The sequence below is a fragment of the Monodelphis domestica genome, chromosome 6, assembly GCF_027887165.1.
Source record: "Monodelphis domestica isolate mMonDom1 chromosome 6, mMonDom1.pri, whole genome shotgun sequence".
Taxonomy (NCBI): Eukaryota; Metazoa; Chordata; class Mammalia; order Didelphimorphia; family Didelphidae; genus Monodelphis; species Monodelphis domestica.
In genome coordinates this window covers 187303339-187324002 of record NC_077232.1, presented here as the reverse complement: position 1 = coordinate 187324002, position 20664 = coordinate 187303339, and the positions used below count along the sequence as shown (strand labels likewise).

The window sequence follows — 20664 nt, the reverse complement described above, 5'->3', positions numbered from 1 at the left end:
GCAAGTCACTTAATCCCAATTGCCTACCCTTTGGCCTTCTGCCTTAGAATTGCTATTAAGACAGAAAGTTAAGGGTTTTGGCTTTTTTAAAGTGCATTGGTATGGAATTTTTGAAGATTATAACTAATGAGCTAGTTTTGAGAATCCTTAAACTTGGCAGCAAGATTATTTCCAAAATCCTCCCTTTAAAAAGCACCTCAGAAGAGCAGATAGAGAGTTGATTTAGGAATCTGGAAGACTTGAATTCAAATCCTGACCAAAACACATACTAGTGGTAGAACCCTTGTTAAGAAACTCATCATTTCAGGTTGCTCTCTAAGATTATATGTTGCAGATTTACATTGATAATACAAAGTTCTCTCCTGAAACTCCATATTATGTGAAATTATGTTTGTTTAAAAAAAAATTTCTCTCACTTATCTTTTTTTAAAAACCCTTAATTTCTGCCTTGGTAAGAACTGCAAGGGCTAGACAATAGGTTAAGTAAATTTCCCTGGGTCTCACAGCTGAAACCTTAGACTTGAACCCAAGTCCTCCTGATTTCAGATCTGGTGCTCTATCTACTGTCCTCAACCTACATGTCCTATATCCTTTTACTTACATCTCATTCCTTTAGATTGCTTGGGACATGAAAATAAGTCATCAAAAAAAAAAAGAAATGCTTTTTAAAATTTCCTTTGTTTTTCCCATAGATGATAATTCTACCAAAGTGTAGCTTCTGCTTTACAAAGGGTAGCTGGTGTACTACATTGTTTATAATTAATTAAAGAGAAATGGGAATTTTAAAAAGTAAAGCAAAACTTTTGTTGTGCCAGAATTTAAGCTTAGGACAAAATAAGTTATTGTTATTATAAAGATGTAGTAGAAATAACATAATTTCCCCTAAATAAATTCAGAATTCACCTTCAAGATGAAATTGCACACAGCAAGCAGTACTGACTGTGTAGACTATCTTCAGGGGAACTTGGTCATATCTTTAAAACACCTATAACCTTAGCCATCTGGTCTGTTGAGGTTTAGGAAAATTGTAAACTGTTTTTTGTAATCCCAGTCAGGATAGGGTTTTAATCCTTTTTCTGAAATTTGGCTGATTTATTTCTCCTCCTGGAAGTCTTAACAATCCTTCCCATTTGCCTGATTTATTTTAGTAATGGGTATGTGTGTGTTTTTTTAAATTTTTTAAAATTTAATTAGTTCATTTAGAATATTTTTGAAATCCATGGTTACAATATTCATGTTCTTTCCCTCCCCTCCCCCCAACTCGTGGCTGATATGCAATTCCACTGGGTTTTACATGTGTCATTGATTGAGATCCATTTCCATATTATTGATATTTGCACTCTGGTGATCATTTTGAGTCTATATCCCCAATCATATCCCCATCGACCCATGTGATCAAGCAGTTGTTTTTCTTCTGTGTTTCTACTCAATGGCTATGTTTTAATGATAGCATTTGTGAATATTGTCATTTTATTTTTTTTATTTCACTTAACTTTTAAATCCCCATCTAACCTAGTCTTACCCCGTCAGAATAAAAACTACTCAGTTCGGTGTACATAGTGTTATTGTAACCGTGGGCATACCCACACATACTTTCTCTCCTCTGTCTCTGTCTCTGTCTCTGTCTCTGTCTCTGTCTCTGTCTCTGTCTGTCTGTTTCTTTCCCTCCTCCCCCCCCTCCCTTTTCTGTGTTCATGCTTTGAAATAGTAACTATCTCCTCCAGTAGTAGATGGAGATTAGTAAGACCACCTCCATACTTAAATCAAACTTGAGTTGTCTTCCTGCCATCTCCTTTCATGTTTATTCTATATTCCTTTCTTGCCTAGACTTTTGTCAACCAAATCTGGCACCAGTGTTTGGGTATTTGTTTAAGAATTGATGGGCTTGTAGTTCATTGGGTTGAAGGAGATACTGAACCTCCTAGTAATTTTCTGATCCTTTTTTCCTGGACACAAAGACATTTTTACCATCTTGAAACTTAAAAGAAAATGGTAAATTTAAACATGCTTCATTCATTCTGCATATCAACTTCTACTATACCTCTTTCCTCGTAAGTAGACATACTTCCACATTTGTACAATTTCCTTGCTTAAAGATTTTTTTTTTAAATTAAGCCAGGGGTGGTGGTTAAGCAGGATCCAAATACTTAGAAAACAACTTCCCTTCCCTCATTTAACAATGAATGTATACCAAGAAAAAGTAAAGAATCAATTGAAATATGGTATCAGCTTGCTCAACCAGCAGCAAGTCACTTTATCTGAAAAGACAAAATCTGGTACCATGTAAGAATTAGCTATATCCAGTTTCCTAAATGATTTTGGGAATGGAAGTGGGAGGCATGGTTACTATTAGGTAAAAATCAATGATTAGAAATGATTTTATTCAGTTTTTTTTTTTTGTTTTGTGAAGTTGCAGTTCTTCATTCTACCCAGTTGAGGGCAGTTATTAACTAGTAATTATGATTTAAATTTGATATTAGCTATGTTAAAATTAATCTTATTCACCTCTCATGTCAAACTTAAAAGTTATAGACCTTTCTCCCTTTATGTACCACAGTGTATCACACACATACACCTCATTTGCTAGTTGTTGTTTTTTTTTAAACCCTTACCTTCTGTCTTTGGCTCCAAGGCAGAAGAGTGGTAAGGGCTAGGCAATGGGGATCAAGTGACTTGCCCAGGGTCACACAGCTGGGAAGTGTCTGAGGCCAGATTTGAACCTAGGACCTCCCGTCTCTAGGGCTGGCTCTCAATCCACTGAGCTACCCAGCGGCCCCTGGCTAGTTTTTTTAAACTTTCTTTTAAACTAATTCTTTCCAAATATAAAAACTAATTTCAAATTAAAACTTCCTTTTTGGGGGGATCTGTTAGACTCAGGGAAATGAATGATAAAAAGACTTTTGTTCCTAATTTTGGTCTTACCACTCTGAAAACTATGCATCTAATATTTTTAAATAAACACATTTATTTGAAAAATATACATGTCAAAGTAAAAGAAATGAAGAATTTTAAAAATGTTACTTAAAATGAAATAGTTCTGAAGAGATTGGAAATCCTTGATGTAAATGACCAAATAGTCATGTTGGTTTCATCCTTGTCCCCCTCTGTATCTGTTTCTTTAGTTAGAGAGGAATCTGCCATAAAAATATCAGTTAATATTTAATATAACATGAAAAATTTCAAAGTATTTCTCTCTCTCTCACTTGATCTCTCACTCTCTCACTCTTTCACTCTTTCTCTCTCTCTCTCCCCACCCCCTCCCTCCATCCCTCCCTCCATTTTATGAACCCTGGCAACTGAAGCTGAGAGTGGTTGTGATTGACTTATGTTTAGATAACAGTTGTCTAAAGCAGTATTAGGACTAAGTCCTATATAATTGTCATCCTCAAGTATTGGAAGGACTGTAAATGTGTGGAAGGAAGAATTACAGGAGCAGCTGGGTGGCTCAGTGGATTGAGAGCCAGGCCTAGAGATGGGAGGTCCTGGGTTCAAATCTGGCCTCAGACACTTCCCAGCTGAGTGACCCTGGGCAAGTCACTTAACCCCCATTTCCCAGCCCTTACTACTCTTCTGCCTTGGAACCAATACACAGTATTGATTCCAAGATGGAAGGTAAGGGTTTAAAAAAGAAGAATTATACTTGTTTTGCTTTCTCATGGAGAACAGAACAAGAAACATTGAATGAACAAGGCAAGAAGGGCAATCTGACTAGTATTTAGGAAATGTCCAAAAATGGAATGGAGTGACTTAGTAGATGATAGGCTTCTTGTCTCTAGCAACCATTAAGTCAAGGCTGAGGATATTGCAAGGGTAATTTCTGTTTAGGTACAATGTTGAAAATAATGGATTATAGACCTACAAGTAGAAAGGCTTGGAAAAGACCATTTTACTGAGGAGAGAACTAGGTCTGAAGGGCCTTTCTCAGTGTCAGATAGTTATTATTATGAGCAGGGTGCAGATGGGGGCATGCAAAACTCAAGCTTCTGATTTCAAATACATTACTCTTCCATTGACCCACACCTCCCAAATCTGAGGAATGTTTATGTTGATTGCATACTAAATAAACATATATGTTCTTTCGTGTTATTGTAGTTTCTAGAGATGAAGGGGAAAGCACTGGCCTTAAAATTTCAGTTTGAATCCCAATTCTAACTAGACATGTGTCTTCAGACTACATTTCACCTGAGCCTCAGTTTCCTCATCTGTTAACATGATAGGCCTAGATAATATTATCTCAGATCTTTTCTAGTTCTAACATTCTATAGTTCTGACTCTTGAGACATGAGTTTGTCTAGTGTCTTTATTTTATGGATGAGAAAACTTAGCTTTAGTTGCGTATTTTTTTTTTTACAGAACAGCATATAAACATAATTCTGCTGTTTTGAATGATTAACTTATTTTTTCATTAACCATCCACCAGAGTTATTGAATAGTAAGAGCTAAGGCATTTTTGTAATCAAAGGCCTACTTAACCTTACGATTTTCAGTTTTAGTTTATAGTTTTTTAGATTGAAGTACAGGGAAGTTGATGTTCTAATGTGGCTAAAATAGTATCTTGTCTGTGGAGCAAGTATGGAGATTAAAAACCAATGAAAAGGTAACATATGAAGTTTAAGTGCTGGATTTAGTCCAAGAAAATTAGATTCAAATTCCAGCTTTATTCATTATTATTCTTTGTGACACTTCTATAACCTCCATAGACCTTTTCTTTATTTAACAAAATAATTTTTTCAGGCCTTTTTGTTGTCTGAAATCCTCTCTAGGTCTAAATTTATGATTCTGTAGCTACTTTATTGTCGTTACTAAGATAATTTCATTTGAGAATAGTGGTATCCTTATTTGAATAAGACTATTTCCCACTTCAAAAATGTGACTTTAATATATATTAACTGTTGTGAGGCCAAAATGAAACAATTCATGCCATGTACTTTTTATAGGTGAGAAAACTTAGCTTTAGTTGAATATTTAGGCCATTATATAAATATCAGTTAATATAATAAAGGCTCTTCTTTAATTGTAAAACAAAAGACTTTGCCCTTAAGTGAAAAAAAACTTTCAAGCATTACTGACATCTTCTATTATCTGAATGTATTTTCAAAATTTTAGGCTTCCAAGATAAGATTCAGAGTTGGAATGGACCTTAAGAGATTATCTCATTTAACTCCCCCCCCCCCCACACACACACTATAGATTTGGAAACTAAGGCATGAATTTCAAATGACTAATTATTATAGGATCATAACAGGTAGCAGAGCTAGAATTTTAATCTAGGTCTCACAAGAGGTTAGAAAATACTCTCCATATATATATATATATATATATGAATGCTTTTAGCCTTTCCTCTCTCCAGGCTATCCTCAGCATAGCTGCCAAAATAATTATTATAAAGCTTGAGGCTGACAGTGTGACTCCTCTGTTTAAGAAACTTCAAGAGGTCTCTTACTTCTAGGAAAGAAAAAAGATTCCTTAGTTTGGCATATAAAGTCCTTCACAGTCTGGCTCAAGTCTACCTCTTCAGTTATATTTCATGTTACTCCCCCTTCATCTCTTCTGCACACGTGACATTTCCATTTCCCACATCTGATCTTTGGCCAACACAGGTCAGGATTGGCCTGAACTCCATTTCCTCCTCCACCTGCTAGGATCAGTATTTTCTTTTGAGCCTCGGCTCATGTGTCATCTCCTAAGTGAACCCTTTCCTGGTCCCCTTGTTGTCAGTGCTTTCTCTCTGCCCCTCCTCGGCTTATCTCGGATCCACTGATATGTGTACAGAAGCCTCATAGTGTAGCAAGGACAGCCAGGGCTGACCGGATAGCTGGAAAGTCTCCACTCAGGTCCTCTCCCTGAGAGAAAGCAACACACACACACACACACACAGACACACACGGAAGGAAGGAAGGAATGAACTGAGATGGGGGAGGAAGGAAGGTCTAGGATAGTCTCTATTCCTTTTTCTTCCATATAATCCTGTAATCCACCCACCCTCCACCCCACACAGCATACTATCCATGCCATACCAGTAGAATGGCCCCAAAGGCAAGGTTTTTTAAAATTTGTCTTTGTATCCCCAGTGCCTTGCAAGTCACTGCATACACTAGTAGTGGCAGCTCTTTGAGGAGACCTTTATTATCTTTTTTTTTAATTTATATATTTATTTAAAAAATATTTTTCCATGTTTACAGGACTCATTTTCTTTCCCTCCCTTTTCCCCCTACCCCCTTCCAGAGCTGACAAGCAATTCCACTGGGTTGTACAAATGTTGTCACTTGATACCTATTTCCATATTTTTCATTTTTGCTGTAGAGCAATTTTTTAAGGCCTAAACCCCAAATCATATATACATGTAATTAGTGATGTCATATGTTTTGCTTGTGCATTTCTACCCCCATAGTTCTTTCTCTCAATGTGGTCAGCATTCTTTCTCATAAATTCTTCAGGATTGTCCTGGCTTGTTGCATTGCTATCAGTAGCAAAGTCCATTACATTGGATTGTTCCACAATGTTTTACTTTCTGTGTACAATGTTCTCCTGGTTCTGTTCATTTCACTCTGCATCAGTTCATTGAGGTCCTCCCAATTCATATAGAAATCCTGCAGTTCATCATTCCTTAAAGCACAATAGCATTTCATCACCATCATATACCACAATTTGTTCAGCCATTCCCCAATCAAGGGACAACCCCTCATTTTCCAGTTTTTTGTCACCACAAATAGCACAGCTATAAATATTTTTGTACAAGTTTTTTTCCTTATTATTTTTTTTGGGGTACAAATGCTGCAGTGCTATGACTGGATCAAAGGATATGCATTCTTTTCAAGATTTTTATGCATTATTCCAAATTGTCTTCCAGAATGGCTGGATTAATTCACAACTTCACCAGCAATGCATTATTGTCCCAATTTTGCCACGCCCAGAGGATACCTTTCTTGATTCTCAGGGGTTAGTGCTTCCATCTTCTCCCCTCAAATTACTTTGTATTCTGTGTTCATTTTGTGAAGTTTGTCATTATACCTTTATTTATTGTTTTCCTCTATGAGAACTGAAACTCCTTGAATTTAGAGACCGTTTACTTTTTATCTTGGTTTCTCCCTAGTTTCTGGTACTCAGAAAACACTTGTTGAATCCATTTGAAGGCTGGATGACTATTAGAAGACATTGAAATAGACCTGAGAGTGCCTTTTCTTTTGATATTTTCTCCTTCTCCAGCACAGTGTGGTTTTAGGTAGAAACAGCTTGAGTTCTTTAAGGCTTTCTGATTCCATTTTTGTGGTCATTCAGTACCCAAGTGAGGCTCACAAGGCCTATCTCTGCCCTTCCTACATTACAGGAAAGTCTTTCCCAATTAATTGCATCCACCAAAACTTGTGGTTCCATTGGTACAGGTTTCAAAAATCCAGGGTCAACATGATGAATAGTTCAAGAGAAAATCAAGTACAGAAATCTTGCTATGTATTTTAAATTCAGAATTTTAAATTTAAAATTCACACATATATTCCTGCTCTATTATGAGTATGTTTAAAGAAACTTGCCTTTTCTAAATAAAATGAATGAGATTATAGGCAACTAGTTTTGCAAGAGATAAAGTGGCTTGGCATCCGGAATCTGAGTTCAAGCTATACCAAAGAAATTTATAGTAATGTGACCCTGAGTAAATTATTTAACCTCTCCTAACCTGTTTCCTCATCTGTAAAAATGATAATAATGATATCTACCCCATAAGTTTTTTTGATGAGAAATAAAATTATATTTAAAATGCTCTGTGAATTTTAAAATATTTGCTAGTTATTAGCATTAGCTGGGTGCTTTAATGGTTTGGGTGTTTGGCCTTGATTCAGGAAGACCTAGATTCAACTTTGGCATCAGATACTGGTTGTGCAACCCTATTAATCCTGTTTGCCTCCATTTCTTCATTTGTAAAATGAAACGCCAAGAAAACCCCAAATAGAGTCACAAAGAGTTAGATCTGACTGAAAAATGACAAAGCAACAATAAGAAAGAAATATAAAATTGCTACATATGGAGAGAAGGAATATAGACATCAAATTTTCATATTTGTTAGAGTGAATTCAGTATCATAGTAAGAGTCAAATGAATGTATTGAAGAAGGGAAAAAATCTTTTAGTCACGCTCTGAAACTTAGATAACAATATTTTGTGACCTTTCACCTAAACCTCACATATTCAATTATATTTGTGTTTTTTTACACAATACATATACAACACACCTGTTAATAGTAACAAGCTTTACTTGTTTTTTAATTTAAAATTTAAATTAATTTAATTCAAAATTTAAATTAATTTATTAATATAAGTATTATATTTTATATACATATAATATATAATATAATTAATGAAATTAACTTAAAATAAATTCTTTAATTAATAAAATTAATTTATTTTATTATTTAATAATTTAATTAATTAAAAATAATTTGAAAATAAAATTAAAATTCTTTAAATTTTATGAAGAGCTTCTTTTATAACAATCTCATGTTGTAGGTAGGCTGAGAGGCCTAGTTCAAATTACTTGTCCACAGTCTTGGAGCTACTAAGTTTGGGAGCTCTAACAGGAACCCAGATCTTTTAATACTAAATTGAATGTTTTTTTATACTAGCCACATATGTATATGGAAGGGTGTGTGAATATGTGTCCCTGTGTGTGCTTATTCAAGTAGAATCATTGATTCAGAACAGGAAGGAACCTTGTGGGGGAGGGTCATTCAGTTAAGGCCAAAGAAGTGAAATGATTTGCTCTGGGTCCTCCAGGTAGGTAGTGCCAACACCAGAATTCAAATCCATATCCTCTAACTTTTTTCAAATCCAGCAGGCTCTGTATCATACTGCTTTGATTAGTATACCTTCAATAAATCAAAAGCATTCTTTAAATGTTCATCAATTTCAGCATAATTAGGTAGAGAAGACATTGGGTGATTCAATGATAAGGTATATGGGTCACTTTCGAGATGGTGGCAAAGAAAGGTTGTTCATTTTCTAGGAAACGCTCCATTTGAGAGTTGTCATGTTAAAAAAGTGGACACTGCATTTTAGCACAACTTTCAGTAGTGTGTGCTTTCCTGACTTTGCATGGGAGGTCTACCAGCTGTTTGACTGGCAGGAGCAGACTGCTTTCACTTTAGTCGTTTATAATTCCTGGCTATTCTAGGATAGTTCGCACTTTACCAAGCAGCAGACAGGTCAGGACATTAGGAGGAGAAGTTTGAAAGACATAAGCAGCAGGCTTTGGGTTCTTAGTTTTTATTTTCATTTTTAAGAAATATTTTTATTTAGTTACTAGTGGATCTAGCAATGTGTCTGGTTTGCATATAAAGTGATCAACAACAGAAAAAAATTTTTTTTTAAAATGTCAAAATCAGGAAAAACTACTATTAACCATGGTTTGGTTCCTGTTGATCTCAAAAATGCAAAAGAGCCTCTACCCCACCAAACTGTGATGAAGATATTTAGCATTAGCATCATTGCCCAGGGCCTCCCCTTCTGCCGGAGACGGGTAAGTCTGAAAGGATTGTAAATTATGAATACTTTGAAATGATTATTTACAGAGAAATACATGCAAAGAAATGGTTTAGCACACCACTAAAGAATTTTGGAATTCAAAGTACTCTTGTGTTTGAAAACACATCTAATCATTTTGTAATCTTTGGTTTGTTTTGCTGTTGGGATGAGAAGGAGATATAGCCAATCTGTATTCTTTGGTCTTTATTTGTTTTTTATGTAGTACAGATCATTTAACTCTATTAATTGCTTAATGTAAGTTTTAAGTCTCATGAAGTGAATAAAAGAAAACAAAAGAAAGTGCAAAACAAAAAGAAAAGTTCCCCAATTATATCATTATTTTTGTAGGAAAAGACATGGATACTAAGTGCTATTTTTTATACATGAAAACTATTTTTGGGGTGTCTTAAAGAATTTTTTTCTATTCTATTTCCTAAACATTAGCCTTAATAGAAATGTGACTTTTTTTTTTACTGTTGAAGAGAATGAAAATAGCCTGTTATTTTTTTGTGAAGTTGTGATATAGTTTACATGCAGAGAATTCTAGACTCTTAAAGTAAGAGGAGGATTGGAATTATGCTATCTTGCTACTAACCTTCATGTTAAAATTCTTAGCAGTCTCTCTGTGGGTATGATTTTTAAAAGCAACATAATAATTTAATAATTCTTTGAAATTACAGATGATATGATGATTTTGATTTGGTCTTTTTTATCAGGAGAGTTTTCTTTAGTACAGTAGGTTATTAGGCCCAGAATAGATTTATCCAGTGAATTTTTAGCATGTTTGCCAGTCCAGAATTGAATAGGTGTTTGCAGATAATAACTGTAAGTTGTATTCTTTTTGTTTCTTTAGTTTTAAGGGAATATAAGCTAAAAAGTAAATTTTTAAAAAATCTTATGTTCTTTTATATATTTAAAGTTAAAACAAACTCATGAGGATCTTTTTTTTATTCAACTAAATTGTTTCTTTAATTTATATGTCTTTTAAAACACATATACATATGTATACATACATATAAATTTTTTTTCATTTACCTTCCTAACCTTATTTCTCTAGTGGGAGCCATGTTAGAACAAGGTTAAAATGTAATGTACGTGTGGTTTGAAATCTTTTAAATGTATTTGGACATTACTCCTTTCTCTCCTCATACTCTTCATTCCAGAATTGCTATGCTTCACTGAAGAATTTGTTGTTCTCTCTTGCTAACTGTCACAAAAGTTAGTGGTATGTCCTTTGAGTTCCACTGCTGTGATTTAAGCATGAAAAGTTCTCATAGATTTCAAATAATAATGAATTTATCATTTTGGTAGGTAAAACTTAAAAAATTAGTTTGCCAATTCAGAAAAGATTGTTTTCTAGAGTTGATATTTAAGAAAATCTGTTTCTTTCTCTTTCTCTCTCATATATATATATATATATATATATATATATCTGTGTGTGTATATATATACACACACACAAATATACAACGTAAAGCAATAGACTTCATTATTATGTTTTCTGACTTACTTTCTAAATTTGGGTGTGAATTTGATGCTTATATTATTAAAATATTTTTGCAAGTACATAGTGAGATGATTGTTGATTCTTCGAATAGATAATGGTTGTCTTCTTTGTTTGCCTCTTTAAAAAGCACCACAAATTATTATACTTCATGTTGCTCTAACTTAACAAAGTTTACAAGAGGAGGCTTAAACTTTGTTTTTGGAATACAAAGATTGTTTTAGAGAAAACAAATGTTGTAGTTCTATATATTTTTGCCAGGACATTGCTGTTGAAGTGTTCCATTTAACTTTCACCTACACTAGATAGATGATAATCTTGTTTCAGTAATATTATTGAGCTAACTATAAATAAGAAAGCTAATGTTTGAATATGCAGCCCATTCTTTTGGTTTGCCTGCAGATTGATTACTATCATCTACTATGTTCTTTCAAATTCTGTGACTATTGGTATTCTGAAGGAATGGGCTCATCTAATTTTCTTTTGTCTTTGCTTCTGTTTATGTCAGACTATATATAGTTGATTTACTTTTTCTCTTATTCAGTTTATGTTTTTCCCCTTTATTCAAAGAAAAAAGTTATAAATGCACTTTAATATATTGTATATAAAAAGAAGTATTATGAGAGATGGCTAATCAAATGTTGTCCTTCAAAACTTGCACATTAGATATAGTCTGATTCACTCAAGTAGTTTACTATTAATGGGCACAGTACACAAAGCCATATTTCCATCCCACATATTTTGAAGGGCGTTTTGATGGTGATATTGTGTGGGATGTTGTCTTGTTAAACTAGTGTTGTAGACTTAAAAATGAAAACTTCTTAATCATATTTTGGATTGCCCTGCACTATAACTTATGTTAGTGTATTATTTTATGAGTTGAAACAAATAATATTCAAAATAATTAGTGTCAAGTTTAACATTTTGACATTTTAAAAATGCACAAACCAGACTATGACCATAACTAAAATCTTAATTAATACAACTTCTAGAAATATTTTCTTGAAATTTATCTTAATTACATATAATAATTTCATAGTTAACATATATAAGTATATGTTTAACATGTTCCTTATTTTTAGTGGCAATATAACTACATAAATTAATATATATTTACCTTTTGAAAGAAGTATTTTTACTTACTATTTTCCATTATGAGGTATTTTAAACACTATATTAAAAGGTATTATCAAACATTACTTTGTCAATTAAATTGGTAAATATTGGTTGTTCCATATTTTTTACAGTAAATGAATACTTGACTGCCAGTTTATAGATAAATATTGCCCTTTAATGCCTCTTATGCCCTTGGATATGAATCATGTACTAAATGTGTAGTAGAAGCATCAGCATCATTTTCTGCCAACATGAGGAAGATAGCCAAGGAAGGTGGGTGGGGCATACTGATCCCACAACAGGGGCTTTGAGTTTATTGGACCCTTTATTGTGTTGTCTGATCAGGGGCAGTGCAGGAGGAGAACAGTGGGAAACTTGGGAGAATGGCAAGGAATTTAGTATATCGCTTCTTAGAGATCTTTGAGACTCAGCCAACAACTAAAAGGCTGTCCAGGGACTCTTAAGCCAGGAAGGATGGCAAATGGTGTTGTCTCAAAGCATATTTTTTTCTAAATTATATTATTTAGATTTTTAAAAATCAACATTAAGTTACATGGAGAATGTAAAATGTTCAAAGAAAAAAATTTGAACATCATTTGGAAGAATTGTGGAGTGTGTGTTCTTATGCAGTTGAGGTTTATGGTTTGAACTTGCATGATAAAATTTAATTTATCCAATATTTTCATATTCTTCTAGAGCTATTTTCCTGAAATAATGCCATTTTCCCTTCTTTTTTAATGTAATTTCTAATAAGGATTACAAAGTGATCAAAAGCTACATAGAAAGCTGACCAGTGAAGACAAATATGTGAACTCTATAATAGTTGACAGTGTAAAGGCAATTTTGAAGACCTTATATTATGTAAATTGCACACTGTGTGTCATAAAACATTCTCTAAGTTACAAACTCTTAATTTGTAAATAACCCAGTAAATACTGTTTACTGTGTGTCTAGGGACACACACAGGAGCATGAAACTTCTCAAACATAATATGACTCAAATCTACAGTAATTAAGGGTATACTATGTTTAGGACCCTGTGCTAGATATAGGAGATACAAAAATGGTTATGAAACATCCTGTTTTTAAAGTGGCTACAGATGAGTAGGGGAGAAATATCATCCAGTGAAGTACCTGGTGCCAACAAAAGTGTGACAAGTGCAGGGAAGAGGATCAGACAAGGTGCCTTAGGAATGTATCATTTCAGAAAATGAAAGGCAGTAAAAGAAGGTTTATTAGAAGAGAAGAGTGGTGAATCCAGTTTCAGCCTCAGCTTGCTGAATTCCCATATAAATGGATCTGGGCAGCAGAAAAATAGGGATAATACAGTGAAATGTGAACTTACAAGAAGGTCTTAGGGGTAGACTAGTTGAACTGGATTATTCCAGTTAGACTGGAAGAATACTTGAAGGCGAATAGTGTAAGTTAAGGTGGGAAAAGAAGGTGGGAGCAGGTTCTAAAGAGCCCTAGATGACCAAATCAGAAATTTCTACTTCAGGAGGTTGCGACTAATCATTGAATTTTTTAATTGAGAATTATAGTGATACACTAGAAAAATTAGTAAGGCAATAATGGGAGAAATAATCCTTTTTGTGCTCTTCTGTTCACACTCCACTTCTAACCTATAGCTCAAGTGCTAATTCTGGGACTCTGTACCTCTGACTGACCACACCAGTTTCTGACCATCCGTCTTCTCTGAGAACAGTAATAAAATCAGCATTACCATTTCTGGAAAAGATATGTGTCAGTCAGTTGTCTTAAAACTCTATAACCATTCCCTTTGACTTAACTGTCCAGAATATTCTTCCCTGACTACCACTTCCATTTATGTATTGTCCTCCCTTATTTAAATATAGTCAGCTTGAGGTCATGGACTGCCTGGCTTAGTTTTCTTTTGTATCTCCAGCCTTTAATATAATGCTCGGGCACATAGAAGATATCATTGTGTTCTGGGTGAAATATAAGTGAACAAAAAATGGCTGTAGTACAAATGCAAAGCAAACAATCTATAGTTGTGAGATACCATGCAGATAGAATTAGTAACTAATTACCAACAATTTTTGATGGCAGGTAAAGGGAAGAAATTATTCCTCTATCCCATTCCATATAAATATACACCTTCAAGCCAATTACCAAATTGCCTCGAACTAATGGCAACTTAAGGAACTAAACTAGAAACTACCATCTTTTCCCTCAGTATCATACATGAGCTATGTTATGTTCTCTTTGACCCCTTGTCCTCCACCCCTATATTTTATTTCTCTTCAAGAGTTATTTTTTCACATCATTTTTAACTTCCCCTTTCCTTCTCCCCAATTCTTATCCACATTGCTTAGAAAATTATTTTTCCTCTCCTACTTGTAAGTCCAAATAGAAAGATTATGATTAGTGAGCAGTATGAATAACATATTGGTATCATAGAAAAAGCAGGCTCCCAAGTTAAAAAAAAAACCCTATTCATTTATTTTTTATATTCTTCTAAAATTTTGAGATCCAAATTCTCCTCTCTCCTTCCCATTCCTCTCCCACTCACTGAGAAGCAAGTAATAGGATATCAATTACACATGTGGACTCATACAAAACACATTTCTATATTAGCTTTACTAAAAAAAAAGGCAAGGAAAATAAAGAAAGCAAGAAAGTTATACTTCAATTTATACTCAGAGTTTATCATGGATAGTTTTTTTTTTTTTTAATCACGAGCCTGGAATTATTGTGAATCATTATATTTTATCAGAGTAGACAATAGACTTGTAAGTTTTGAAAGTAAATTAGTTGTAATGGAAAGAATCAATATTCCCAATTGTACATTTAATGAAACTTACAAACATATATTCAATACTATGTGAAATGTACTGGGGATATAAACTAAAAAAATCTCTATCTTCAAGGAACTTATGTTCAGTCTCTAAAATCTTTGAAAGCATCCAGAAGTTAATCTTCAGAACTTTTATACAAGTCTTATGTCTCTATTCTCCTTTAATAAAACATTACTTTTCCCCCATGAGTCAGTATTCATATTCATGAGATATTGTTTGCTGATTTTGCTCCATCTCTTATTACAGTAGTTTACAATTATTTTCACTGAAGATGTTTCACATTTCAGATGTTTTGCAATAAATAGCCCGAGAATGTCATGGTTGATTATGCTTAATGTTTCTTATGGTGAGTGTATCCAGCCTTCAAGACATATATGTATATATATGTGTGCATATTTGAATTAGAAGTTTCCTTTAAAGATAAACCGAAAGATTTATTCATTTAGGAAATTTTGTCCTGCAATGAGTGAAAGACTATGCTTATATAAACTGTCAGTGTTTCCAAAACTTGTGCCTTTTAAGAGACCTTGATATTCATATAAATGAATGATTTTTTAAGGCATGTGTTATCTTAACCAGCTTTATACTGTGATAGCCCATACTCATCACATTGCTATATTAGTACTTAAATTTTTTGTTTTTTTCTTTTTTAAAAATTAGTACTAAAATGATTAAGATACATTTATACCTGGTTAGGACATTGGAGTCAATCAGGTCCAGCCTCTTCATTTTGCGGGTGAAAAAAATCCAGTCATGGCATTAGAATTACTTACCCAAGTTCACATAGCCTATTGGAGGTGGTATTTGAGCCCAGATCTCCCTGACTCTACTATGCTGCCACAAGTAGAGAAACATTTTAATGTAAAAAATTGGAACAATTTTTGATCACTCAAACTTTTTATAACACTGTCACAGTGAAATATTAGCATGTATTTTGTGGTTTGATTATTTTGTTCATTATTGAAAAGATATACTTTGATGATCCTGGAAGAACTTATGTTGAAAAGGACCTATTTTAGTTAAAATTTATTCTCCTTCTGAGATATCTAAATTCAGAGCTTTTTATGGCCTGAATATTTGTGTGCACTTGCCTCAATTTTGAAAATATCTTAAGCTAATTTAGTATCTCTAGTGCTTTGACTTATGTTGCCTTAGTATCTGTCCAGTAATTCAGCATTTAGCCAACTAGCCCATTGAAAAACTTGGTTTTGCAAAAGATCTCAAAAGATTTAATTTTATTTCAGAAAGCAACCATTCTAGTTACAGTACTTTACAGTTCAGTCAGTACTGTCATTCTGTCCAAGAGAGCATGCACTGTGGTATAGTAGAGAGTCAGGTGTCATGAAAACTTGGCTACAAGTTCTCTTTCTGGCACAGAATAGCTCTATGGTTCTGAGCAAGTGATTTAACCTCTTAGTGTCTCAGGAAGCTCCTGAAGACTGCAAAATTCCAGAGGTCTTACTGATCTGTACTTGTGGAGCAAGTTTTTACCCCAGGAATTGCCTTGACTAGTTTTGCCTCTGCAAAGTTAATGTATATACATGAAAAGTCAACCATCACTATCTGTAGTGAAATAAATTGTGTATAAAGGGTTACTATTTGCATACTCCCTAATGAAAGGTAATAGGGGAAGAAGTAAGATTTATAGCAAGAAAAAAAAAATCTTGATGTTCAAGAAATATTTTTGGTATTTTTAAGGAATAACATTCCACCACAAAATTTTGTGTACTGCATTTTCTCATTTCACGATCTGTAATTTTCTATATGGTCATATAGAGAGGAGAGTAATTAGGAATATTTTTAGTCAAAGAACATTTGTTATTAAAGTCCCCCTAAAAATTTCTTTATTCTTTTAAAGCAAACCAACTAACCATTCAATTAATGTTCTTTTGAACTGACAATCTTATCTTCATTCACAATGGCTTCATTATTTGTCACAAAATAACTAAAATATTGAAGGAGGTTGCTTTCATTAGTTCTCTAACTTTTGTACTTTAATCCTTATTTCCATTGTCATAGTGCTTACTGGACTTACACATTTGAAAATGTTTAGTGCATTGTGTGTTTTCAATGCAAATGGTAGCCTTTCTCCAAGCATGTTGCTATTAATAAACAGAACCATAAGATTACTTCTCACATTAACTACAGCAGCTGACCGGAATGCTGGCATATTTCTTAGAACACCACTGCATTCTGTCTTAACATTTCTGTCATAGCTGTGTCATTTAAGAAGAGTCATGTTTTAACTTTTTTTTGTTTGTTTCATAGACTAATGCTAACACGTCCTAAACATTTTTACTATTTATTTACAACAGATTTATAGCATTACAAATTATGTATTAATTGCATCTTTATACATATATTAACATGCATTTTCAAAGCAAAAGCTTCCTATTGTTCTTTATTAAAACTGCCAACTGATATTTTAGTTTGCCTTTTTTCTATTGAATTTAGTAAATATTTAGTGCCTATTATGAACTAGGTTCTCTTTCTTAACTTCCCTCATGCTCCCTACCTCCTGTCCCTAATGTCCTTTTACTTTATACCCAGATGTGCTACTACAGACCATCTTTTACAGCTTTCTGATTTTACAGATGCAGAAATTGAGGCCCACTAGAGTGAGTTGTGCAGGCTCACACAGCTGGTTAGTGACTTTCAAAACTTGTATTTGTATGTATGCATCATTCCATGACTAAGAAAAGATAATAATAGCATAGCTTATAGTTGTCTATTGCTTTTTTTGGTGGTGAAACACCCTTGAAACTGTGTTTGAGGACAGGAACCATAGAGTTAAGTTTTCCTACCTAACAGGAGGTAATTTTAACCTTTTTTGTGACATGGACTTCTTTGGCAATCTGGCAAAGCCTATCAGACTGCCTTAAAATGCAAAAAATAAAACAATTATGATTATAAATGAAAGTATTGTTGAAATAGTTATTAAGATATTTTAAAAAAAAGTTCATGAACCCCATGTTAAGAATCCTGGCCATAGAGCATGCCTAAATTCCAGTAGAATTAGAATTACAAGGCTCAGGCTAAGAATGCATCTATCAAAGTCAACACCAGGTGGCAGCAGCAGCTTCCATTTTAGTAACTGCTACCTATTAATCCTGACAGCTTAAAAATTCCAGGAATGAGAAAATGATAGTCATTGTCACATTCCATAAGTTTATCTTGTTGACCCTGATTAGAGGCCTACATTAATGCCTGGGTCAGCTTTACATAGTTGCTACTCTTCTAGATAGATTAATACAGTTTAAGCACATAAAATCTTCTTACTACAAGAAACAAATCATAGCATCTTCGAGTTGGGAAACCCATCAGGGTCATCTAGTTGAATATTGACTTGGTCAAGAACAAAGAAACAATACAAAACAACAGGAGAAAAATATTTTAAAAGATAAGGCCTTTGTTGATGATTTAGTCTAAGCCAAAGTATTTTTCCCAAGGAAACTCAGTCTAGTATTGTTTAGTTTTGTGGAATTGCTTTCTTTGTTTTACTCTTTATTATAACATTTATCTCTTTAGATTGTAACAAGGGAATCACTTTAAAAGACTGATATATATTAATTTAAGGTCGCCAAGGAATCAGCTATGTAATTCCTAAATGAAAAACTCAAGTCAGCCGTCAGCCTTTTTTGGAGTTTAATTACAATAGGAGCAAGAAAGGAATTAGAGATATATATAGAGAGAGAAAGGGGAGAGAAGGGAATAGGGCTTAAATACCCCTTCTGTTTAGGCTGGGCCAAAAGGCCCAAGCCCTTAGATAGCTGGGGCAAAGAAAAGAGATCAGTCCCTATTACTCACGTGTCCAAAATGGAGAAACAGTCTCAGAGGCCCCCACCTTCAGCTTCCTTCAGAGCAAGCTTCCTCAGAGCCCAGGAACCACACCGACCAAAAACTCCACCCCCTCCAGTCTCCAGACCCTCCTATCTTTAAGGACACCATCCAAGTTGCCTCCCCTCAGTCCTCATATCTACCAATCACTCTTCATCAATTTCCCTGTCAATGGAGGCTCTTGCTTAACCCAGGACCGCCCAGAGGTTTCTGGCTTTTGCACATGTCTGTTGAAGGTCATATTTTTCAAATGATTAAATCTTTACTCCTTTGTTACAGCCCTTTCTAAATCCTGTTAACTTGAGTATGGTAGAGATTGGAATAATTAAATTTTGATCTAGGCTGCAGCCCTTACTCAATCCTATTAGGACTGAATAGGGTGGAGTATCTCCATTGTATCAATTCTAAAATCAATCAAGACTCAAAGAAATTCCTGTTCTATGCTCAAGCATAGGTCAAAGTCCTTTCCATTGTTCAGCAAAGGGTCTCTGTCCTAAAGTAATCTTAAGAAGGGAAGAGAAAGAACCTCCCATGCCAATGGGGTACCCATTCCAATAGACTATCAGTAAGAAATTTTCCAAGTATGAAATATCCCAATGGTGAAATTTCCAACATTTATAAGTCTAAGGAAATTTGAGGTTTACAAGATAGAGGAGGGATATATTTGGAAATGAAAGAGTTGTAAAGTCAGAAGAGTCATAAAAATTCAACAGAATACAGAAATTATATTATAGAAACTCAAAATGAACTTTAATGATGTTATTCTTAATCCAACCTAACTTCACAGGTATATGTCCCTGAAAAAAAAAGTCACTTAAGCTCTTGAAGCCTTAGTTTGTTTTTCTTTAATATAGGACAATAGCAGCATCTATCTCACAGTATTATGAGAATCAATTGATATAAGTTATTATTATAATAGGGCTTTGAGTACTGATTGTCATCCTTGGGCTTGTAATTGAGATTTTGAGTTGTTTCTATTTTGAGAAAGAGGGTAGACTTGAGCCAGTCCCAAGAGTTCTTAAAAGTACACACAGTAGCGGAGACACAGATTGAGAGGAAAGAATGGGGGTAGGGCTCAAAAATTGAGCTGCTTAAGGACAGGCAAGATAGCATCCTCATCCCTACCCAGAACTGACTGAGTTGCATGCACAAGAAAGTGTTGGGCTATAGGGATACAGGGAAACTAAAGGCATGAAAATAAAAGGAGATTTGAGCAGCAATAGAGAAGAGAAAGACCAAAGAAAACTGTCAGGCTTCATAGAATTTTGGAAACAGAAGACTCTATAGCTGCAGCTATCTCCTGTACCTATCTCTTCTAGTACTACTTTCTCCAAGTTACTCTTCTCTAATCCTCTCTAGTATCAGACCGTGTAACATCAGTTGCTCACTTCATTTACCTAAACATTTCTTATATTCCAGTTTCTGCCTCAAGTATAAAGAAGTCTGCTTGAGATAAACAAGAAGTTAATTAAGGTCAGAGAGCCAAACATCTGCCTGGGATATTAGGAATTTTCTGAAATTGAGAATTCTGAACTATGTAATAGTAGTATTAATATTTTTGTCTCACCTACCAATTTCACATAATTACTTTGATAGTTATTTTAAGACAAAAATATGTATATACCACATGTATACCACATGAAGATAGTAAGCATTATATTTTTGTTCATAAAAGAATAACGGTTTTTAAGTTCCATAGCTTGATAAGTTATTTCTGTATATGAAATATTGACTGAACCTGGGCCTTCTAAAGATATAACTTGTAAAAGTTCAAACTGCCCCATGAAGGACTTTAATTTGTTTAATTTATTTCAGGTTCATTTATTAACTATAGGTTATTGGCCTATCATTAAAGCATAGCTCACACCCATTCTTCT

General features: G+C 34.0%; 1 protein-coding gene across 10 annotated transcripts in view; it reads left to right on the top strand.

The window, feature by feature from the left end:
• Positions 1-20664, top strand: part of FBXW7 (F-box and WD repeat domain containing 7) — a 263842-nt gene that overhangs the window by 172929 nt on the left and 70249 nt on the right. Inside the window, exon 1 of one of the 10 annotated variants that reach the window (XM_003341414.4) lies at positions 8525-9507. The exons of the other annotated variants lie outside the window; for them this stretch is intronic. Within the exon in view, the coding sequence (XP_003341462.1) occupies positions 9361-9507 (147 nt within the window). The 5' untranslated portion in view covers positions 8525-9360. Of the gene's footprint in view, positions 1-8524; positions 9508-20664 lie in introns of those variants that run through there. 10 annotated transcript variants of the gene reach the window in all.